This window comes from Electrophorus electricus, chromosome 20 (assembly GCF_041902795.1).
Source record: "Electrophorus electricus isolate QZ-2024a chromosome 20, ASM4190279v1, whole genome shotgun sequence".
NCBI lineage: Eukaryota > Metazoa > Chordata > Actinopteri > Gymnotiformes > Gymnotidae > Electrophorus > Electrophorus electricus.
Genome location: NC_137516.1, coordinates 827,501 through 845,000, shown reverse-complemented (window position 1 = coordinate 845,000; position 17,500 = coordinate 827,501). Strand labels below are relative to the sequence as shown.

General features: G+C 48.5%; 3 protein-coding genes across 8 annotated transcripts in view; all 3 read right to left on the bottom strand.

The window, feature by feature from the left end:
- c7a (complement component 7a) overlaps nt 1-2,041 on the bottom strand; it is a 23,404-nt gene extending 21,363 nt beyond the window's left edge. For 2 of the 4 annotated variants that reach the window (XR_014118916.1, XM_081703663.1), the window contains exons 1-6: nt 1,875-2,041; nt 1,687-1,748; nt 1,422-1,506; nt 1,094-1,235; nt 851-989; nt 286-424 (exon numbers count right to left, since the gene is read on the bottom strand). Coding sequence is in view for 2 of the 4 variants with exons in the window: in XM_081703663.1 (XP_081559789.1) it covers nt 286-424; nt 851-989; nt 1,094-1,235; nt 1,422-1,506; nt 1,687-1,748; nt 1,875-1,883 (576 nt within the window). In the remaining 2 variants the exon portion in view is untranslated. The remainder of the gene's footprint in view (nt 1-285; nt 425-850; nt 990-1,093; nt 1,236-1,421; nt 1,507-1,686; nt 1,749-1,874) is intronic. The other 2 variants (XR_014118917.1, XM_035536175.2) reach the window with 1 other exon arrangement.
- A 3,961-nt stretch (nt 2,042-6,002) lies between these two features.
- Nucleotides 6,003-15,503, bottom strand: plcxd3 (phosphatidylinositol-specific phospholipase C, X domain containing 3). 2 transcript variants are annotated; one of them, XM_027026190.3, is made up of 3 exons: nt 15,030-15,503; nt 8,483-9,191; nt 6,003-7,398 (listed from the first exon to the last, which is right to left on the bottom strand). In XM_027026190.3, exons 1-3 carry the CDS (start codon nt 15,130-15,132, stop codon nt 7,242-7,244), a joined length of 969 nt encoding a protein of 322 aa, XP_026881991.2. In that variant the 5' UTR covers nt 15,133-15,503; the 3' UTR covers nt 6,003-7,241. The 2 variants fall into 2 exon arrangements, with proteins under 2 accessions (XP_026881991.2, XP_081559200.1); XM_081703074.1 differs by lacking the exon at nt 15,030-15,503 and adding an exon at nt 9,720-15,023.
- Nucleotides 15,504-15,643: 140 nt separating this feature from the next.
- oxct1a (3-oxoacid CoA transferase 1a) overlaps nt 15,644-17,500 on the bottom strand; it is a 21,979-nt gene continuing 20,122 nt past the window's right edge. For both annotated transcript variants that reach the window (XM_027026188.3, XM_027026189.3), the window contains 2 exons: nt 16,336-16,437; nt 15,644-16,165 (listed from right to left, as the gene is read on the bottom strand). In XM_027026188.3, the coding sequence (XP_026881989.1) occupies nt 16,130-16,165; nt 16,336-16,437 (138 nt within the window). In that variant the 3' untranslated portion in view covers nt 15,644-16,129. The remainder of the gene's footprint in view (nt 16,166-16,335; nt 16,438-17,500) is intronic.

Genomic DNA, 17,500 nt, shown 5'->3' with positions numbered 1-17,500 from the left:
CCCCTGTGCCCCATGGCTCCTCCCCCATGACCCCCAGGGAGGGTGAGTGGGTGGCAGAAACCAAAAAGGATGGGGGGGGTCCTCATCCTTTGTGGTTTCTCCCACCCACTCACCCTCCCTGTTTCCCTCTGGGATTTATGAAATTGAAAGTTAATCAAAATTAAACTCTTTTGAACTGTAGAGAAACTGCAGAGCTCGTGGAGCAGATCGAGGTGTAAACAAACAGAGTTACAGCCCGTTTCTGTCTCTCGGCTGTTAGTGAGGACATGTCTCTTTGTCTCTTACCTGGAAGGTGTATGTGAGGACACTCTGAGGCAGTCTGTAGAAGTCTTGATGGTCTCCACTGAAAGTCTTCTGACACTGTCCACCAAAACTTTTAGTGTTAATGACAGTCCCACGGAACCGCTTTGTCACCGCGTCAAACCTTACAACCACAATACACACAACTCTGAGTGTGAGCATGACTGTGTGTGTGAGTGTGTGTGTGTCTGTGTGTGAGTGTGTGCGTGTGTGTGAGTCTGTGTAAGTGTGTACGTGAGTGTATGTGTGTGTATGTGTGAGTTTGAGCATGACTGTGTGTGTGTGTGAGTGTCTGTGTGTGAGTGTGTGTGAGTCTGTGTGCGTGAGTGTGTGTGTGTGTCTGTGTAAGTGTGTACGTGAGTGTGTGTGTGTGTGTGTGAGTATGAGCATGACTGTGTGTGTGAGTGTCTGTGTGTGAGAGTGTGTGAGTGTCTGTGTGTGAGTGTGAGTCTGTGTGCGTGTGCGTGTGAGTGTGCGTGTGTGCGTAAGTGTGTACGTGAGTGTGAGAGAGAGAGAGAGAGAGAGAGAGAGAGAGAGAGAGCTCCGTTACCCCAGGCCGGTGAGCTCTATCTGTGGCGGAGGTTTCTGCAGGTCACAGACTCCTTCACTATTGCAGTGGTGCTCGTCTGATCCATCCTCCTCACAGTCCTGATCACCGTTACACACTAGAGTCCAGCTAATGCACTGTCCTGCACACACACACCAAACACACTGTCCATACCAAACACACTGTCCATATCACTCACCTTCCAAACTCACATTCACACATTTACACAAGTGTAGAGAGCTTTACCAGACTGACAGCGGAAGCGGTCACCACAGCCGTCCTCTAGGGGGCAGCCCTGAGTACTTCTACACGCCTGTGTCCGGAGTGACATCCCAGAACACGGTTGGCCACCAAACTGGGAGTAGACCTTCATGGAGCGGATCTGCGTCTGAAACACATTGACGCATCTCTGCGTTGGTCTGGGGGCCAGGACTGCAATGCTAATGCACCCAACATGTGTGTGCCCTGTAACGCTCCCTAATGCTGCCTGGAGCACACGCAGCTACGGTTCATTCAGTGCAGTGCAAACCCACACGGTTATTCGTTTAGGATTGATTTATCTGCCGGTCCCCACCTGTGTGTTAGAGCAGGGATCACAGGGGCTCCAGGATGACCATTCTACCCACACACAGTCTACCAGCTCAGATCGGCGCATGGGACTGTGGAAACACAGCACAGTATAGACCTACCTCATACAGTCAACGCTTTAAACAAGAGAGAGAGTCAGGGAAAGACAGAACGACACAGAAAAAGACAGCGAGAGAAAGAGACCAACACAGAGAAAGAGAGATAGAGAAAGAGAGAGAGAGAAAGAGAGAGAGAGAGAGTGTTGTGCTTACAGCTGCTGGACTGCTTCATGCAACAGACTGGACAGAAACAGCACAGCCCTGTAGTAGCCAGACTGAGGAGAGAACATCGTGAAAACCTCGACCAAAGTTCTTACCATAACAGACCCCTTTTAAGTCGAACTAGCCTCACGTCAAATCACCCAGCTGTCCCAGCTATGGGTCGGAGTCATTTTACTTACCTTAGTCATGGTGCAGACCTGTGTGCAGTCGACGTACACACGTGTGTGTGTGTGTGTGTGTGCGCGCGCGTGTGCGCGCACGGCTCCTCACACTGTGTATGCTTCAAGTTTTAGTGCGTCTCCCGGAGCTCTCGAACCCTCACTGTGGCATAGAAAAACAAGGTTTCTCAACCAAGGAAACTCCTCATAAGAGCACAGATGTTGGGGGGGGGGGGGGGGGGGGGGTTAGAGGGAGGAAAGGAAAGTGAGAGAGAGGAAGAGAGGGGAGGGTAGAGAGAACAGAACTTCCACTTTGTTTTGGGTTTTTTGTTCATTTATTTTTGGCTTCCTGAGAACTGAGGGACTGCTAGTAAAACACATGCACCATGTGGGGAAGAGTTTCTTTACTAAACAATTTATAATGGTTATAAAGGCAAAGAAAGTGTCCCTTTGGTTACTAGACAAAGTATCTGACCTTTCTCCTCTACAGAAATATGAAGGCCAGTACATGTGCATACATGCCCAGAGACATTCCTCGTTACCTTTGTGTTTAACCCGAGAGGGCAAAAGCTGTTTTGGTTTCCTCTGGGGTTGGGAGCTCTGCATGCTCGCGGGATAAAACACGTGCGTCCCGCCACTAGGTGGCGACCAAGCGCCACGCGTTCTCCGCGAGCCTGCGGCATGTGCGGTTTCTGTCCTGCGCTGATGACGCCCCAGGTCACGTGACCTAACCCATTCGCTCATTTGCATAATTAAGAGGTAATTGGGTTTCTCAGCAAGCCCCTCCCCGCCCAGCCACTCACGCAGCAGGCGGTGTGTCGTCATGTATCATATACACACGTCAGAGTGACGCACTCACCCTGTCTCCTCTCTCACACACAGTCAGCATCACATTGTCTGAGTATCTTCTGTTTTTGCAAATACAGTGCATGAATTTACCAGTGCTGGCATGATATGGTTACTGCTTGCAGGCAGAGTGTGTGTGTGTGTGTGTGTGTGTGTGTGTGTGTAGCTACAGCAAATCATATATTGAACAGGGTCAGGGTTAGAGTTAGGGTCAGGGATAGGATAAGAGTTAGTGTTAGGTTTAGGGTCAAGGTCAGGGTTAGAGTTAGGGGTTAGGGTTAAGGTCAGGGTTAAGGTCAGGGTCAGAGTTAGGGTTAGGGTCAGAGTTAGGGTTAAGGTTAGAGTTAAGGTTAGAGTTAGGGTTAGGGTTAAGGTTAGAGTTAAGGTTAGAGTTAAGGTTAGAGTTAAGGTTAGAGTTAAGGTTAGAGTTAGGGTTAAAGTCAGAGTTAGGGTTAAGTACTGTGTGCCTCCAGGTTTTCAGTGTTTGTTCGTTTATGTTTATGAAAATAAGACACTTTATGAGAAACTCTACAGGATAAAGAATGAGCAGCAGTGAATGTATTTCTAAATGACATATGATTATGGGTGGAGACCAATACAACTGAACATGACTACACACACACTCACACACCAGTACAACTGAACAGGGCTACACACACTTACATACATACATACATACATACATACATACACACACACACACACACACACACACACACACACACACACACACACACACATACACATAGCTCTATCCAGTAATCACTTTGGTAGTGGAGTCACTTTAAAACTATTTGGCTGTGTTTTTGTTTTTAGTGAATCTAAATTATTTTCATAAGTTTTTTCTTTTGGGTTCTTAAGCGGAAGACTGTGGTCACATTAGCGAGCTGAGAGGAGTCTCCCCTAGACCAACACTAGTCTCCTCCCACACTCATAACTCAGACCAAAAGGAAGTGGATTATCTATCATATAACCAACACCCCCACTGCAGAGCTGCTGCTCTCATCCGTTTACAGTCAGTCTCTCTCTCTCTCTCTCTCTCTCTCTCTCTGTCAGTTAAAGTGGTGGTCCTTCCTTATTAGTATGACCTTGTAATACAATATTGAGTTTAATAAAATGCATAAAGGTTTAACATGTTAAAAATGGTTAGTAGCTACATTATTAAAAACAGCTTCAGTAATAACAATAATTAAACAGTATTAACAACGTTAAGATGATAAAATACTATACCATGATAATCTGATACTATAGCTTGGAAATGTGTAAATATTTTTAGCAGAGAAGTGGTTTGTGGTGTAATTGAGTCTGAGCAGCAGGACGGGGGACGTTGTCACCGTCTCTCACCTCCACACATGACACTTTCTGCTTTAATAGGTGCAGCTTTTAATGGCCATGTTACAGCAATGTGGCATAAAGTTTTAGATTTATAGTTTTGTCTCACCCACACGTCGTGCAGTGAGCACCTGGTCTGTCTGTCTGTCCTCGTCTGTAGCCAGGCTGTGGTCACTGTGTCTCTGCTGTGGGTCTCTGACAGAAAGGAGATACTCTGATAATTCATAAGATGCTTCTACTTTGCTTTCAGTGTTAATTTCATAATCCTAATGTTCCAAATAGGGTTTTTTTTACTTTATAATCTGATTTATTTTTAGATATGGTGGCAGTGATGGTCAGAGCTGTCTTTTTGTCTCTTCTCTATTACACACACACTCACACACACACACACACACACTCACCCACACACAGACACACATTAGTGTGTACTTACAAATCCTGGATTATTTTTGATTGAATGGTGGGATTAAGACGGAAGGTCTTCAGTACACCAGGGCTGGGATTATGGCTCAAATGAGAGCTCTGTGGATGCTAGGAATGGGTGAGCCTTGGGTGTTAGTTTGATAGGGTAAGCTACGGTTTAGCGTTACGTCCTGGGATCAGTGGATGGAGAGGGTCTAAAGGGTAGGGATAGGGGCTAGGGAACAGTGTTATAGACTAGGGGGTGTGGTGAGGGTTTAGGGAATAGGGGACCAAGTTATACATGAAGGAACAGGGGCAAAGATTTACAGACTGTAAATTAGAGTTGTGTGAGAAGAATAATTGATTATGGTTCACAGCCAACAGAGTCACACATCAGATTAATAATTGTGTCAAGACTAGACCACGAACTGAGAGCTACACAATCCACCGAACCCAGTCTGGCATGGCCTGTAAGACTCATCTCACAACCATCATCTGCTTTATGCTATAATAGCTGGAAGATAAAACCACCAGGGAACACTGTAGATCAGAGAACATCTAAAAAGATCAGAAAAGGATCAAGAAAAGATTCGTATAAAGTGTTCTATAAAGCTCAGTTAGGACATGTACACTCACAGAAAGTCAGTAAAACTATCATAAAAATATTATTATTGTTCTTCTTGTTATTGTTATTTTTATTAGTAGTAGTAATAGTATTAGTAGTTTGCAGATTGCATTAATCTTTAATGAATCTCTAACGCTCTTGTATTAAACTGAATCAAATCCACCTTCAACAGTTTATAAAACTGAACATTAATTGTACATTTGTGCATCATGAGTTCTCAAACGTCCTTTTCTGCTCTGAGATATACTGAGCACGTGACATGTTTGAAGCGTGTTGACAGCATGTTCACCTCAGGATCTGTGGCAGAACTGCACACGAGTGCTTGTGCTTCTTGTGTGCAGTCCATGTTGTAACAGTGGACGGTTCATCGTGAGCAGTCCTGACGCTGACTCCTGCAGATGTAACTGGCGAAAAAGGTGTGGCCTTCTGGAGATGGAGAACACTTCTCTCGCTCTTTCTCTCATCACTCTGCCTCCCTCCCACCCTCCCCTCAGTGAGGTCCCTGCCCAGCTGTGTCAAGCCTTTGTCTTGTTGTGGAAACATGTAATGAGGACACAAGCTGTTACATGCATCAGAATAGGAAAGACTCTGCTGACCACACAAAACCTGCAGCAGGCTTCCTTATCTGCTGTTTACGGAAATCTAATTCTCATTTGCATCGCAGTAGAATCCAAACGCAGTGGCTCATTTTTCTGCTTGGTCCACACAACCTGCATCGGGCCTTGAGGGACACCACACCCGGCCTGCTGCCTACGGCCATCCCTCCGTGACCCCTGGAGATGCTCACACACGCTCCCTTTCATTTACGAAGACATACTTCAGTCTATGAGTTTGGTAGGTGTCGGTAAACCTGAGGTGAGTTATTAGCAGTAGAATACACAACATGAAAACAAGATTTTTACTGTTGTTTAGATGGAGGGAAAATAAAGGTCTGACAGCATAAATTCATTATTTACATTTATTTTACACCTCATTGATAAGAATTCACCAATTTGGAATTTGCATTAAGACACTGACCAATGAAATTCTACAGAGAACTAATGGACTGTCACAGGAACATGCAGTAATACAGTGCGTCACATCTGATGGTCCGGTCACACGGCTGAGAAAGTGTCATTACAATTGACAAGAATAGTTCATAAGACAGCTAGTTTTGCAAACATGGTAAACACCCCTGCCGTAGTAGTCTCAAACACAGCGCCACCTGCTGGCCCATTTCATTTGACCGACAACCACAGCAGAGCACTTTGGGGAAAGTCAGGTGACAGTTGCAGGTAGCAGACAGAACACCACACATCAACGCGTTGGTGTTACTGGAACCCCAGTGAGCTAGTGCTAGGGAGGAGGATGGGTGGCGAGTTATTCCATCACACTACTTTTCCAGGCACACACTCATTCTGAAATACTGCGGACACCAAGAGTCAGTATGTGTGTTGCAATCGCTTACCTCCTCACCCCACAATCACGTAATGCACACACACACACCAGCTGCTTTGGTCTGCCGAGTGCGTCGGGGAAATAACACACACATTTCCACTGAGGACGGTGGGGTAAGTCACATGTTGGTACAATGCTGAATCTATTCATTCACGTAAAAAACAGGAACGTACTAAACAACCGAACCTTATCATGACGTGTGTGGCATGACGGATAATAAATTCAACCGGTTTACACATATTTACAAACTGACGATCATACAAGTTACACCACTGCAGTTACACCTACTATAGGGTCACAGTCACTGCACAGACTACATTTATTCACCATGACAGGAGTTAATATGTCACCGTTACTACACAGAGTCAGGACAGGAATCTGTGATGCACCGGTTACTACTGCAAATCACATAGCAGGAGCAAACTCATTTACACACACACTCACACACTCTCACACACACACACACACACACACACACACACACACACACACACAACTCAAGAGTTCCTCCCCTTCACCTCTGTCCTCAGTCCAACACACTGCGTCTGCCTTCGGACCGCCCTGCCTTTAATTCAGTAGCCCTAGAAATGTCAGAGGAAGGCGACTTTTCAGAGAGGAGGAGAGGGACAGAGTGAGAGAAAGGAAGAAAAAGGGAGCGAGAGAGAGAGAGAAAGAAAAAGGGAGCGAGAGAGAGAGAGAGCGAGCACGCAATGCGGGTGTATCCAGGTGCGGGCGGTGATGGTTGCTCAGGTGACGTTCTCTTCATCTTCACCCAGGTAGTAGTTGAGGGTGATAACCGCGCTGATGAACTCACCCAGCTCCACAAAGTCGGCCGTGATGATGTTCACACCACTCTCTCCTGGACGCTGAGAACGTACCCACTGCATCATACCGGGAAGGGCTCTGTAAAGACAGCACGCACACACACACAGGGAGTGAATGTTGGGAGAGTTTCACACTACACTGTCCAAGGTCCCAGCAGAGGTGGCCTGCACTCTGCCCAGTGCCTTCTCACCCTGATGGATACATTTACATGTCATTACATCTGACTGACTACAGAGGCAGGGATTTGTTGCATTATCGTAATATATTCAGTCGAAAAGAGTTTCAAAAGATCTCCAGTAATAATGTTGTCGTTTTCAGACAGATAGGAGAAGAGAGAACGAGAGGGACCGAGTCTGGCCAGCCTCCACACTCACCCCTCCGCCTCCCTACACACCCACCACACCACACTCACCCCTCCGCCTCCCTACACACCCACCACACCACACTCACCCCTCCACCTCCCTACACTCACACCTCCACCTCCATACACCCACATCCAACTCCCCACACTCACACCCACCACACCACACTCACCCCTCCACCTCCCTACACTCACACCTCCACCTCCATACACCCACATCCAACTCCCCACACTCACACCCACCACACCACACTCACCCCTCCACCTCCCTACACTCACACCTCCACCTCCATACACCCACATCCAACTCCCCACACTCACACCCACCACACCACACTCACCCCTCCAGCTCCCTACACTCACACCTCCACCTCCATACACCCACATCCAACTCCCCACACTCACACCCACCACACCACACTCACCCCTCCACCTCCCTACACTCACACACACCCACCTCCACCTCCCCACACTCACACACCCACCACACCACACTCACCCCTCCACCTCCCTACACTCACACCTCCACCTCCACACCCACCTCCGCCTCCCCACACTCACACCCACCACACCACACTCACCCCTCCACCTCGCCACACACACCCACCTCCACCTCCCCACTCACCACACCACACTAACCCCTCCACCTCCTACACACTCACACACCTCCACCTCCCCACACTCACACCTCACCAGTGTCATGACCAAGGAAACATAACCAAGCCCAGAAACACTTCTGCCTATACTTTCAGCTATCCAGCAGACACTGGTGCATTGTGGGTAATGAACATCTGTGTGTACCTCTCTGTGATGGTCTCTCTCAAGCCGCTGGCAACCCCTTTCATTACTGTGCTAGCTTTGGGTGTCAGAACCATCTGGGACACGAAGAAGGTTCCCTTGCGTCGGCGGTCGGTCACGGCAGCCTGCAGGAACTGGATCAGCTTGTCGGGGTCTGTGGTGTTGGCCCAGGGGGCCGGCATCATCTGACCAGGCCACAGGAAGGGCACCTCCAATGCCATGGGGTTGTGGTAGAACACCAGGACCTGGTACTCCTTCTCCCACAGGTACTTCAGACTGACCTCCTGAGCGAAGACGACGGGGCACAGGCGCTCGCCGAACACCAGACGCAGCATCTGTACCAGCTTCTCGTGGTGGAGGTTCTGGACTCCATAGAAGTGGTTGAAGTCCAGAAAGACGACCTCCCGTGCGTGCGAGGCCAGGAAGGCATTGATCTGCTCCAGGCCCTCTCGCACTGTGGCACTGAACAGCCCGTGGGCGAAGTACAGCTCGTTGTCGGGGTCTCGCGGCTTGGTGGAGATGCGGAGGTCAAAGAAGCGGATGCCTGCCTCCAGCTGACTGGAGAAGTTCATGGTCTGCGTGGCCAGCCATTTCCTCATCAGCTTCTTGGCCACGGTGCCGAAGACGGAGACGAAGTTCTGCACGGTGTCGGGTTGCTCCGGACCGACGGGGGACGCCTCGTCTATGTAGAAGCTGAAGGAGTCATGAGATCCTGTAGGACAGGAGAAACCTCAGGAGAAGAACATCACTAGCGCACAAGAGTACCGTGACAGGCCACCATGACATTTAGGTTCTAGAAACTGCTACCTGCTGTCCAGGGTGTCAGTGCATGTCAGGACCCTGCACGCTCACCGTGGAGAGCTCAGAGGCTCTCAGAGAGGAGCACGTCTCTCGCACTCCCCTCTCACACTCTCACCGAGTGTCCTCAGTTCAATCACACTCTTTTCTCTTCTGATTCCACACCACTGTTAAGAAGATGCACTGTGACTGTGTGGAAAAGGAAACTGGATACTCCGGACGCTGCTACATTAGAAGGGAGAATGAGGAGGGAATGTGTTGTGGGACCGGAGGAGAAACAAGGCATCTCACGGCGGACCGTGCTCAACACACATTAGCACAGGAGCAGAGCGCTTTAACAGGCCATGGCAGTGCTGCAAAGAAGGATGCTAAATAAAGTTAGAGAGAGAGAGAGAGAGAGAGAGAGAAAGTGTCAGTTTACTGTAAAACTCTGCATGTTCACCTCGAAGTGTCCGCGTGTCTCCAGTCAGCGAGTCAGACATCACATCCCCTGGTTCCTGATTACTGAAAGCATTATGGGAAAACTTGGTGTTCCTAGCTCTGGCTCTGATTCCACACTATTGCGCACGTGTCCTTACTGGGCTCCACCCAGGACGCTGGTCGTGTGAAAACAGGGAGGAGGGTCTGAGAACACAATCAGCAGGCATGTCTCTCTAGAAGGCGGCCTCAGGAAAACATCTATGAACACACACGTCAACATTTTTAATAAAACCTAGCAGATCCATTTAATCAAAACAGCCCCTGCTCAAGAAACACCAGGGTCATCCGAACAGCCACAGAACAGACCAACCCCGAACCGGATATGCAGGTCCAGGGGTGAGCCAGCAGACCGTTAGACCCACTCGCACTCATCTGGTCATCACAATGTGGTGGTTTCAGGGCAGAAGATCAGAGACCAGAGCACCACTCCCTCATTACAGACCAGCCTGCTAACCTCAGTGCCAAGACTACCAGGGATAGCAGGTCAAATAACTTCATGGTCCAATATGACACCAATGTCATAAATCACCTCCCAGTCCAGTACGGAGAGGCCCAGTTCCTCCAAGCACGGCATCTCTGCAGGGTATGAACTACCCACACTATGAGCTACTATCAAAATTAGCATTCTGTGTGTATTTAGGGCTTTGGAAAGACTCACACTCACTCTAATATTGAGTAGTACTAACACACTCCAGTTCATTTTAGCTCGGTTCTGCTGTTCATTGTCTTGTTCTCTGCACAACACTTCCATATTTCCAATAGCCACACTCATTAATGAGCTGTCATAAAACAACAGGAGATCCTGGTTATGTTGGCTATGCATTCATGAACGCATGTAGATCAGTTCATGTTTTATTGATAAGGTTTTGTATGAACCGTATTTATATGTGCATTTAATGCATAAATGTTTTAATAAACACCTGGCCTTTGGTCAAAACCAGGCCACTCATCAAAGAGGCCAATAAATGTTGACACAACACACACAGAGAACAGATCTCCAGGTCAGGTCAGGTGAGTCAACAGTGGTAACATGAATGGTGAATTACATCTGTTCGATAGGTGTGGAGTATGTGTATAAAGAGATCACTAATTTATTGAAATGTCATATACAGTACAATGGCAATAAAAATATGTTCATTGTTTTGCTATATTATGGCAACACTGGGTCTGTCCAGTAATCATTTTCCAGCACACGTGTTACAGCGTGTTACACTTGTGGTTAACGTGCTAAACAGTCTTTAGCATGAGAAGATATTAAGAACTTAACTAACTGTAAAGCACCAGCTCCACTTTAAAACTGCTCCGCATGACCCCGCCTGTCAGCGCACCTCAGCCCCGCCCCTTCAGTGTTAACGATCCCCACAAGGCAGGATCATCAAATAATCTCCCCCCCCCACACGCCGTGGTGCAAGTCGTAGGTCACGTGACTGTGGTGCGTAGTGTAAAGTGCGAGTAAAGCCTGTGACCACGCCTGCATCTCACAGTTCTGTCAGCCTGAGCTTTTCACACACCGGGAGTGAAGTGAAAAGGAAAGAACTGCTAGCGAGTGTTTCTGTGAACAGCAGCAGAGAGAAGCCGCAGCAAACACAATGCTCAGAACCAATCAGATGCAAACTGCACTGGTGAGGACACGCCCCTCATCAGGGAGCAGCAGACAACAGCATACGATCACATGCGGTGACAATGTTGTTAGTAAAGAGCAGGAGCCTGGAAAACCAGCATGGCAAGGTGCAAGTCTCAGTCCCAAGTATGTGTGAGACAAGATGGAGACAAGATGGAGACAAGGAGGCTTTTCACAGCAAGACTGTGCAGCTGACGAGACGTCCAACGTCTGCACACTGCAGGGGTACTGCACAACACCTGTAGACTCCAAGACCAGGAGTGCAGTTCTGATGACCAAAAGAAGCCAAACACACTACTAGATGTTCAGAAGACCAGTGGAGTTGATGAGATATGGCACACATAAACAGAGTGTGACAGACCCAGTACACAAGTGGGATTTTGCTTTCTAACGTGTTCCATGTTTTCGAAGATTTACAGCGGAGTCGGAGCAGTTCTCAAATTTTTAAAAAATCACAGCACACAAAAAATCTGAAAGGGAAAAATATAACCTTCATAAAAACAATGACTTCCATAAAAATTCAGTAAACCTCAGCAGATCCTGGATGTTTTGCCAAGTAGTGCTCTATCAACCTGCAACACAGTCATTCCCAGTGCTTTCTCTATACAAGTCATATTCTTCTTTTTGAAATATGTTTTCTTTAGTAGTGTGTCTGGTGTCTGTGTCCTTCTGCCATGTTAAGGTACACCTACTGAATGGTGTAGGTGTTTCTTGAATTAATTCCACAATTCATCCGCTCACAGGACTTCTCTGTGTGCCAGGTTATTTTCTATTGTTAAGCTCACCACTGCATTTTTTTTCACTGCGATTATCACCTGCTTTAATGGCACCCTTCTTTGACTAATCCAAGGTTAAAGTCTCCTAACTGACACTACCCCACAGTTCACACAGTGAGCTGTATATTTGCGTTTCTCTGAACCAGGCGTCTGCCTCTCACCACAGCAGTGTGTAGTGCAATACGTTTAACTCTTTCTTAAATGTCCGATCTTTTTCTCAAGGAAACCTTCAGGCCACACTGTCTTTTCCCAGTTGTTCTTGCTCCTCAGCAGTAGGTGACTCAGGTGTACGTCATATAAAAGTTAGTGACATGGTGAGCTAGGAGGAGAATAAATAACGACGTTCTGGTGAAAAGAAACAGGCACTCAGAGGAATCTTCAGCAAGAACTACATCCCCCATGAGCTGCTGGACATTCAGACATTTCTCCATGTTAATGTCCACTGCCGTTTTACTGATGACCTTCAAGCCAAATGCCACAACACGGTAGAGACTCGGCTAACGAGTCTTTCAGCTCAGTCATCGTGTCCTGGACTGCGGCCCAGACCATCATCCAGCCTATCGGCAGAGCTGTCCCGGCGCTGCACGGTCTCAGAGGTCTGACTAAAGCAGGTGTAACAGGGTCACGACCTCATCAGAGCCATGGACCAGCAGCGAGGAGAGGACACAGAGACTGGTGAAGCTTCATTTGCTGTGATCCAGACGGGAAAGTCTCTCAGTGCTGAAAACAACACAAACCACTTCACCCCAGGTCTGCCTCACTCTTATGGAACTCACAAAGGAACGTCATACTGTGTGCATGCATGTCTGTGAGCGTGTGTGTGTGAGGTTACTGCAAAAGATAAAACCTCATTCCTAAGCGCCTCTATATTCAGATCAATCAGTGATGTTGAGATGGGAGAGTGTGAGACATCAGTGATGTCTCTACTCCCTCCAGGAGACACCAGCAGCAGACACACACAGGCTCATCTGAAACACACAGGCACACTCAGATACCCAATGAAAAGAATCAGAAACTTGACTCTCCCACTGTGCTGAGTGACCTTCCCGCTGTGGGGTGAAGAGGAAACAGCTATAAAGTTGTCTAGATCAGGGCCAGGACAACAGCCCGAGCCTACACATGCTTAGATGACCCTGCTGACATGAATGAATAAACATTAAAGTGACTCAATTTGAGTTCAAGGGCCTTTTGGGAGGAAATCATGGGATGTGCAGGTAACTATTAATCAAAATGTTCAGTAGGACTGTTCATTTCCCTGAAATATCACAAACTGGAAGAGAAGCTCTGACAGGTCATTACCCACCTATACCTCAGGTAATAATATGCTCAGCCTGTGGAGGGTGCCGTCATCTCTCGGTTCTGTGACCTCTCACTGCAGGGCTTATTATGTTTGTGTGGGAACCAATCATTCCTGGAATCTTTTCCCATAATTCACCAGAAGCAGGAAACGTGTAAAATGGAGCAGATTTTTTTAGGGTGGTTTGACGTAGTTGTGTAGATGTAGTCCTGCCTCATGACCCTTGAAAGGTTGGAGGGTCAGAGGGAGACAAATCATTTCACACCAAACCATCTTAACGTAATTAACGTGATCACGGTTCTATGAATTTAAAGTGTCTATGTGTAGTTTTTATGAAGACAAGCTGTTTCAGGGTTATACTCTCACTGTGATGTCAAACTATCCTGGTCATGTGATTAAACTGGGTAACTCACTGTGGAGTAGAGCTGTACAGGCTTCCCACTTACGGGTTCTGACATTCCAGTGATTAACAAAACTAGATAGGTCATACGACCACTGCTGAAAGCAGAATATACAACAGGTCATATTTAACAAGTCGAAGATAACAAATCATATATAAGTTCATATTTAACAGGTCATATGCTAATTCCTTAAGTACTGATCCTACTGAAATTAATGATTTTTCCAGGGAGGCTCCAGCTTTGGTAAACTCCGTCCAGCAGTGACAGATGGCTGAGAGCGCGCCAGTCGTGCGTCAGAGATGCAGCAACGGGACGTCAAATCACTCCAGAAACCCCATCTCTCTCTCGCGCTCACACACACACAGGTATCAGGAGTCAAGGTTTCTGCAGCCCTATACATTACCCTTTATTACACAGCGAACACACACACACGGATGTTTTTACACGAACATTGTAACAAACGCGGCGGTCTGAATGCGTAACGGCCAAGGCAAGCGGAGTCAGCTCCATTTACACGACCGGATACGACGGCTTTTACGCTTTGGGTTTGTTCCTCGTACAGGTATGGGTACATAATTAGTGCGTGCGCTTGTCTTAACGTGGGGACGCGAGCCACCTTGCTTACGCTCACGGTTCACCGCGAGACTAGACGCCAAACATCTGACACGGGCAGCGGAGTCACGTGAAAAAAACGCGTCGGAGAGGGACAAGCCGCCCCATTGTGCGTGCTGAAGTACCGTTACACACCGACATTTAACCATTCGCAATAAAGTGCCAAAGAGAAGCCTGTGCTTGCCTCCGAACCCAGCCCAGCCCAGCCCAGCCCAGCCCAGCCCAGCGGGCGTGCGCCGGCGGCGGGCGTCCACGCGTAACCGCACACGTGTCTCCTCCCGGCCCCGAGCAACAAGTGTCATGTTCGATCTCCTTCACCCGTCATCGTCAGACACACACACGCTTGCTAAACGCACGGCGCTATTTACCAATGTCAGACGCACACTTGCTAAAGCACATCAGCAGTGGATCCGCGCTGAGATCAAGAGTTCCGCGACGAGCACGCACTACGACACGCGCGTTAAGTTCAACGGCTTTATTTAGGACAGGGCACAAGCGCACACGACGCTCCGCGCAGTCCGGAGCGCGTTTCTCTCGATGCGCACCAGGGCTACCGCGCACTCACCCGGTATCGCGAGGTTCGTGAGAGGCAGAGCGTGCAGGTTCTCGGGCAAACTCGCCATCCAGTCCGCGTAGCGGAGTTCACCTTTCCCCTGGGACGATGCCATGCCGCCGCTTCGCGTGCGCTCCGTGCTCGTTCTGTGCGCGCAGAGTGCTCCCTGCACGAGCTCGTTCCTCTGTCAGCGAGCCCGTGCGCGAGTTCACAGCGCCAGCGTTGCCACACCCCCGAGACGGCGCGCACGCACGACAGTGTTCCAGCCTCCAGCTCGCACTAAACGTCTCCGCAAACGCGCGCTCGCTGGCGGCGTCCGCGTGGCCCTGTAGACGGTGATGTTCCCTCGTCTGTATAATTAATTCGTTTGAGCTCGTTCACAACCGCCCTGTATCCCCGTTTATGGCTACTATAGCGCGGGCGAAATCTGCTCCATTTTGCATTAAAACGTGCAGACGAGCATCAGGCTGCTGTGCATCTGCTAGGCGGTGCACTGGCAGGGAGACCGCACCCGCGAGCAGGACGCAACCTCACGGCGGGACGACAAGTCGCAGGGCAGGGCAGCCTGTCTGAGCGCGGCGACGGATGTAAATGCACCAAGTCACAAATGACACAAACGAAGCCTCTACGACAGAAACCTTTATTATGTACAAACCGCATGGGCCTCCCCGTGCTCGCGTGCATCGACGCAACGCTAAATGTGGAAAAAAAAACGGTTCCTGTTCCGCGGATCAAGAAAAAAGAATAGACAGGTTCGTTTGTTTCAGTACAGAGAGAGGCGAGTTTAATCTGTTTCAACACAATATCAGTCATGTATCTAGCGATTGGGCCCCAGAAGCGTTAATTATTCTGACCTTTACTGCTGATGTATATTCCGGTCATCTCCGAATTAAGCTCCTCTAATCACACTGCACACCACAGTCATGGACACGTTTCCTAAAGATCAGGTGGACGGATTTGTATTTTACAGCTGGCTGTTATTTTCTAGCACGGCTGAGTCATTTCCCCATGCCAGCTTTAGGCGTTAGACTCGGCGGGACTGGTGACAGCATCTGACACGCGTCCGTCCTACCGGGTACCGCTGACATCAAGGAGTGCCATAGCTACAGCGGTTAGATCTGCTGCATTGGCTGTAGGTGCGGAGAGACCTGTTTAGGAAGAGAGAAAATTCAAGTTTAATTCAAATCCGTCATCACAGACACTCATACATGTGTCAAACTTGTCTCATTTATCCCAGAGAATATTACGTCATTGCCCTGCAAAGACATGTCTCCTGAAGAGACACCTGCCACTACAACTCCCAGCATGCATCACCCACCTCAAAATCTGTGCCTGTGCATTTTCTGATGTCGTCAGGAGTAAGCCCCTCCCACACTTCAATAAGGGTAAGGCCTTTGTTTTTGTCCACATCAAACACAGCCTGAGAAGAGTTAAACACAACCTCAGTTTTGCTGTGTTAAACGCAGTGGTTGCGTTCAGCTACACTTGAGCTTGTGTCTGCATGTAATACACGAGAGAGCAGGACATGCTGAGTGTGTTCAGATGCTCTGGTCTCCAACACAGTGAGTGTACAGCCACAGCGGAGCCTTTCTCTGGTGCAGCAGTGCGTGGAGACAGTGTGGAGCACTCAGACATCACGGCCAAGCCAGACCTGCCCCACAGGAATAGCTGAGGAACAGGCCTCAGAACAAGGAAAAAACAACCACACAACACACCCTTCAGGAGGGGTAACTAGTGTAAGGTGATCTGGCTCTGGACACGCATGGATACAAAGAAGCAGGCGAGTAGTTTGGGAAGAAACATTTGGACTAGACCACACTGAAGCTGCAGCTCACCTTTTGTCACCAGGTAAAAGGAAAAAGCGCGATCGCATTGCAACGTTTTATTAAACCTGCGCTAAACCCCAAAACCTCGCACAAACATACAAACCCCCACTGTCATACTGCCACATAGATGATGCTGTCAGGATTGACATGCCCACATAACACACACACACACCATTCCTCACTCCAGAATCCCAGTATTCCAACACCAATCAAGGAGGGAGAGACTCTTGAGGATTTCACATTTAAAAATAAAGAGCCATAACTGGTGGCCATGATGAGGGTGGGGTTATCCCTGGGGGTGGAGTCATGTCAGTGTTTCTACATTTTTAGCATGTCTGTGTATGACAGCACTTCATTCTCTCAGTTACACCACCAGACACAAAACCGTCTGATGAACGTACCCTTCTGATAAACATCAGTCTGATAACCAAACCCTTCCATTAGATCTGAGAAAGACCACCCACCCCCGCCACACACACACACACACACTCACACTCAAGCCCCATTAGATTAGAGAAAGAACCACACACACGCCCCATACTTCTGTTTCACTGTTGCTGGTCTGATGCGTCTCCACCCAGACGGAGCACTGTAACCGCTGCAAGCACCATCCCAGTGGCCTGAGGGTGGGGCTTGGGGGAGGGGGCAGGGTCTGAG

What these genes read in the sequence shown, in the direction of transcription:
- plcxd3 (XM_027026190.3), bottom strand. Translation starts at nt 15,132, where the DNA reads ATGGCATCGTCCCAGGGGAAAGGTGAACTCCGCTACGCGGACTGGATG. An exon ending in CACGAACCTCGCGATACCGG is followed by an intron (nt 9,192 to 15,029) that starts GTGAGTGCGCGG and finishes CCTGTCCTACAG; the next exon opens with GATCTCATGACTCCTTCAGC. An exon ending in AGAGAGACCATCACAGAGAG is followed by an intron (nt 7,399 to 8,482) that starts GTACACACAGAT and finishes CTGTCTTTACAG; the next exon opens with AGCCCTTCCCGGTATGATGC.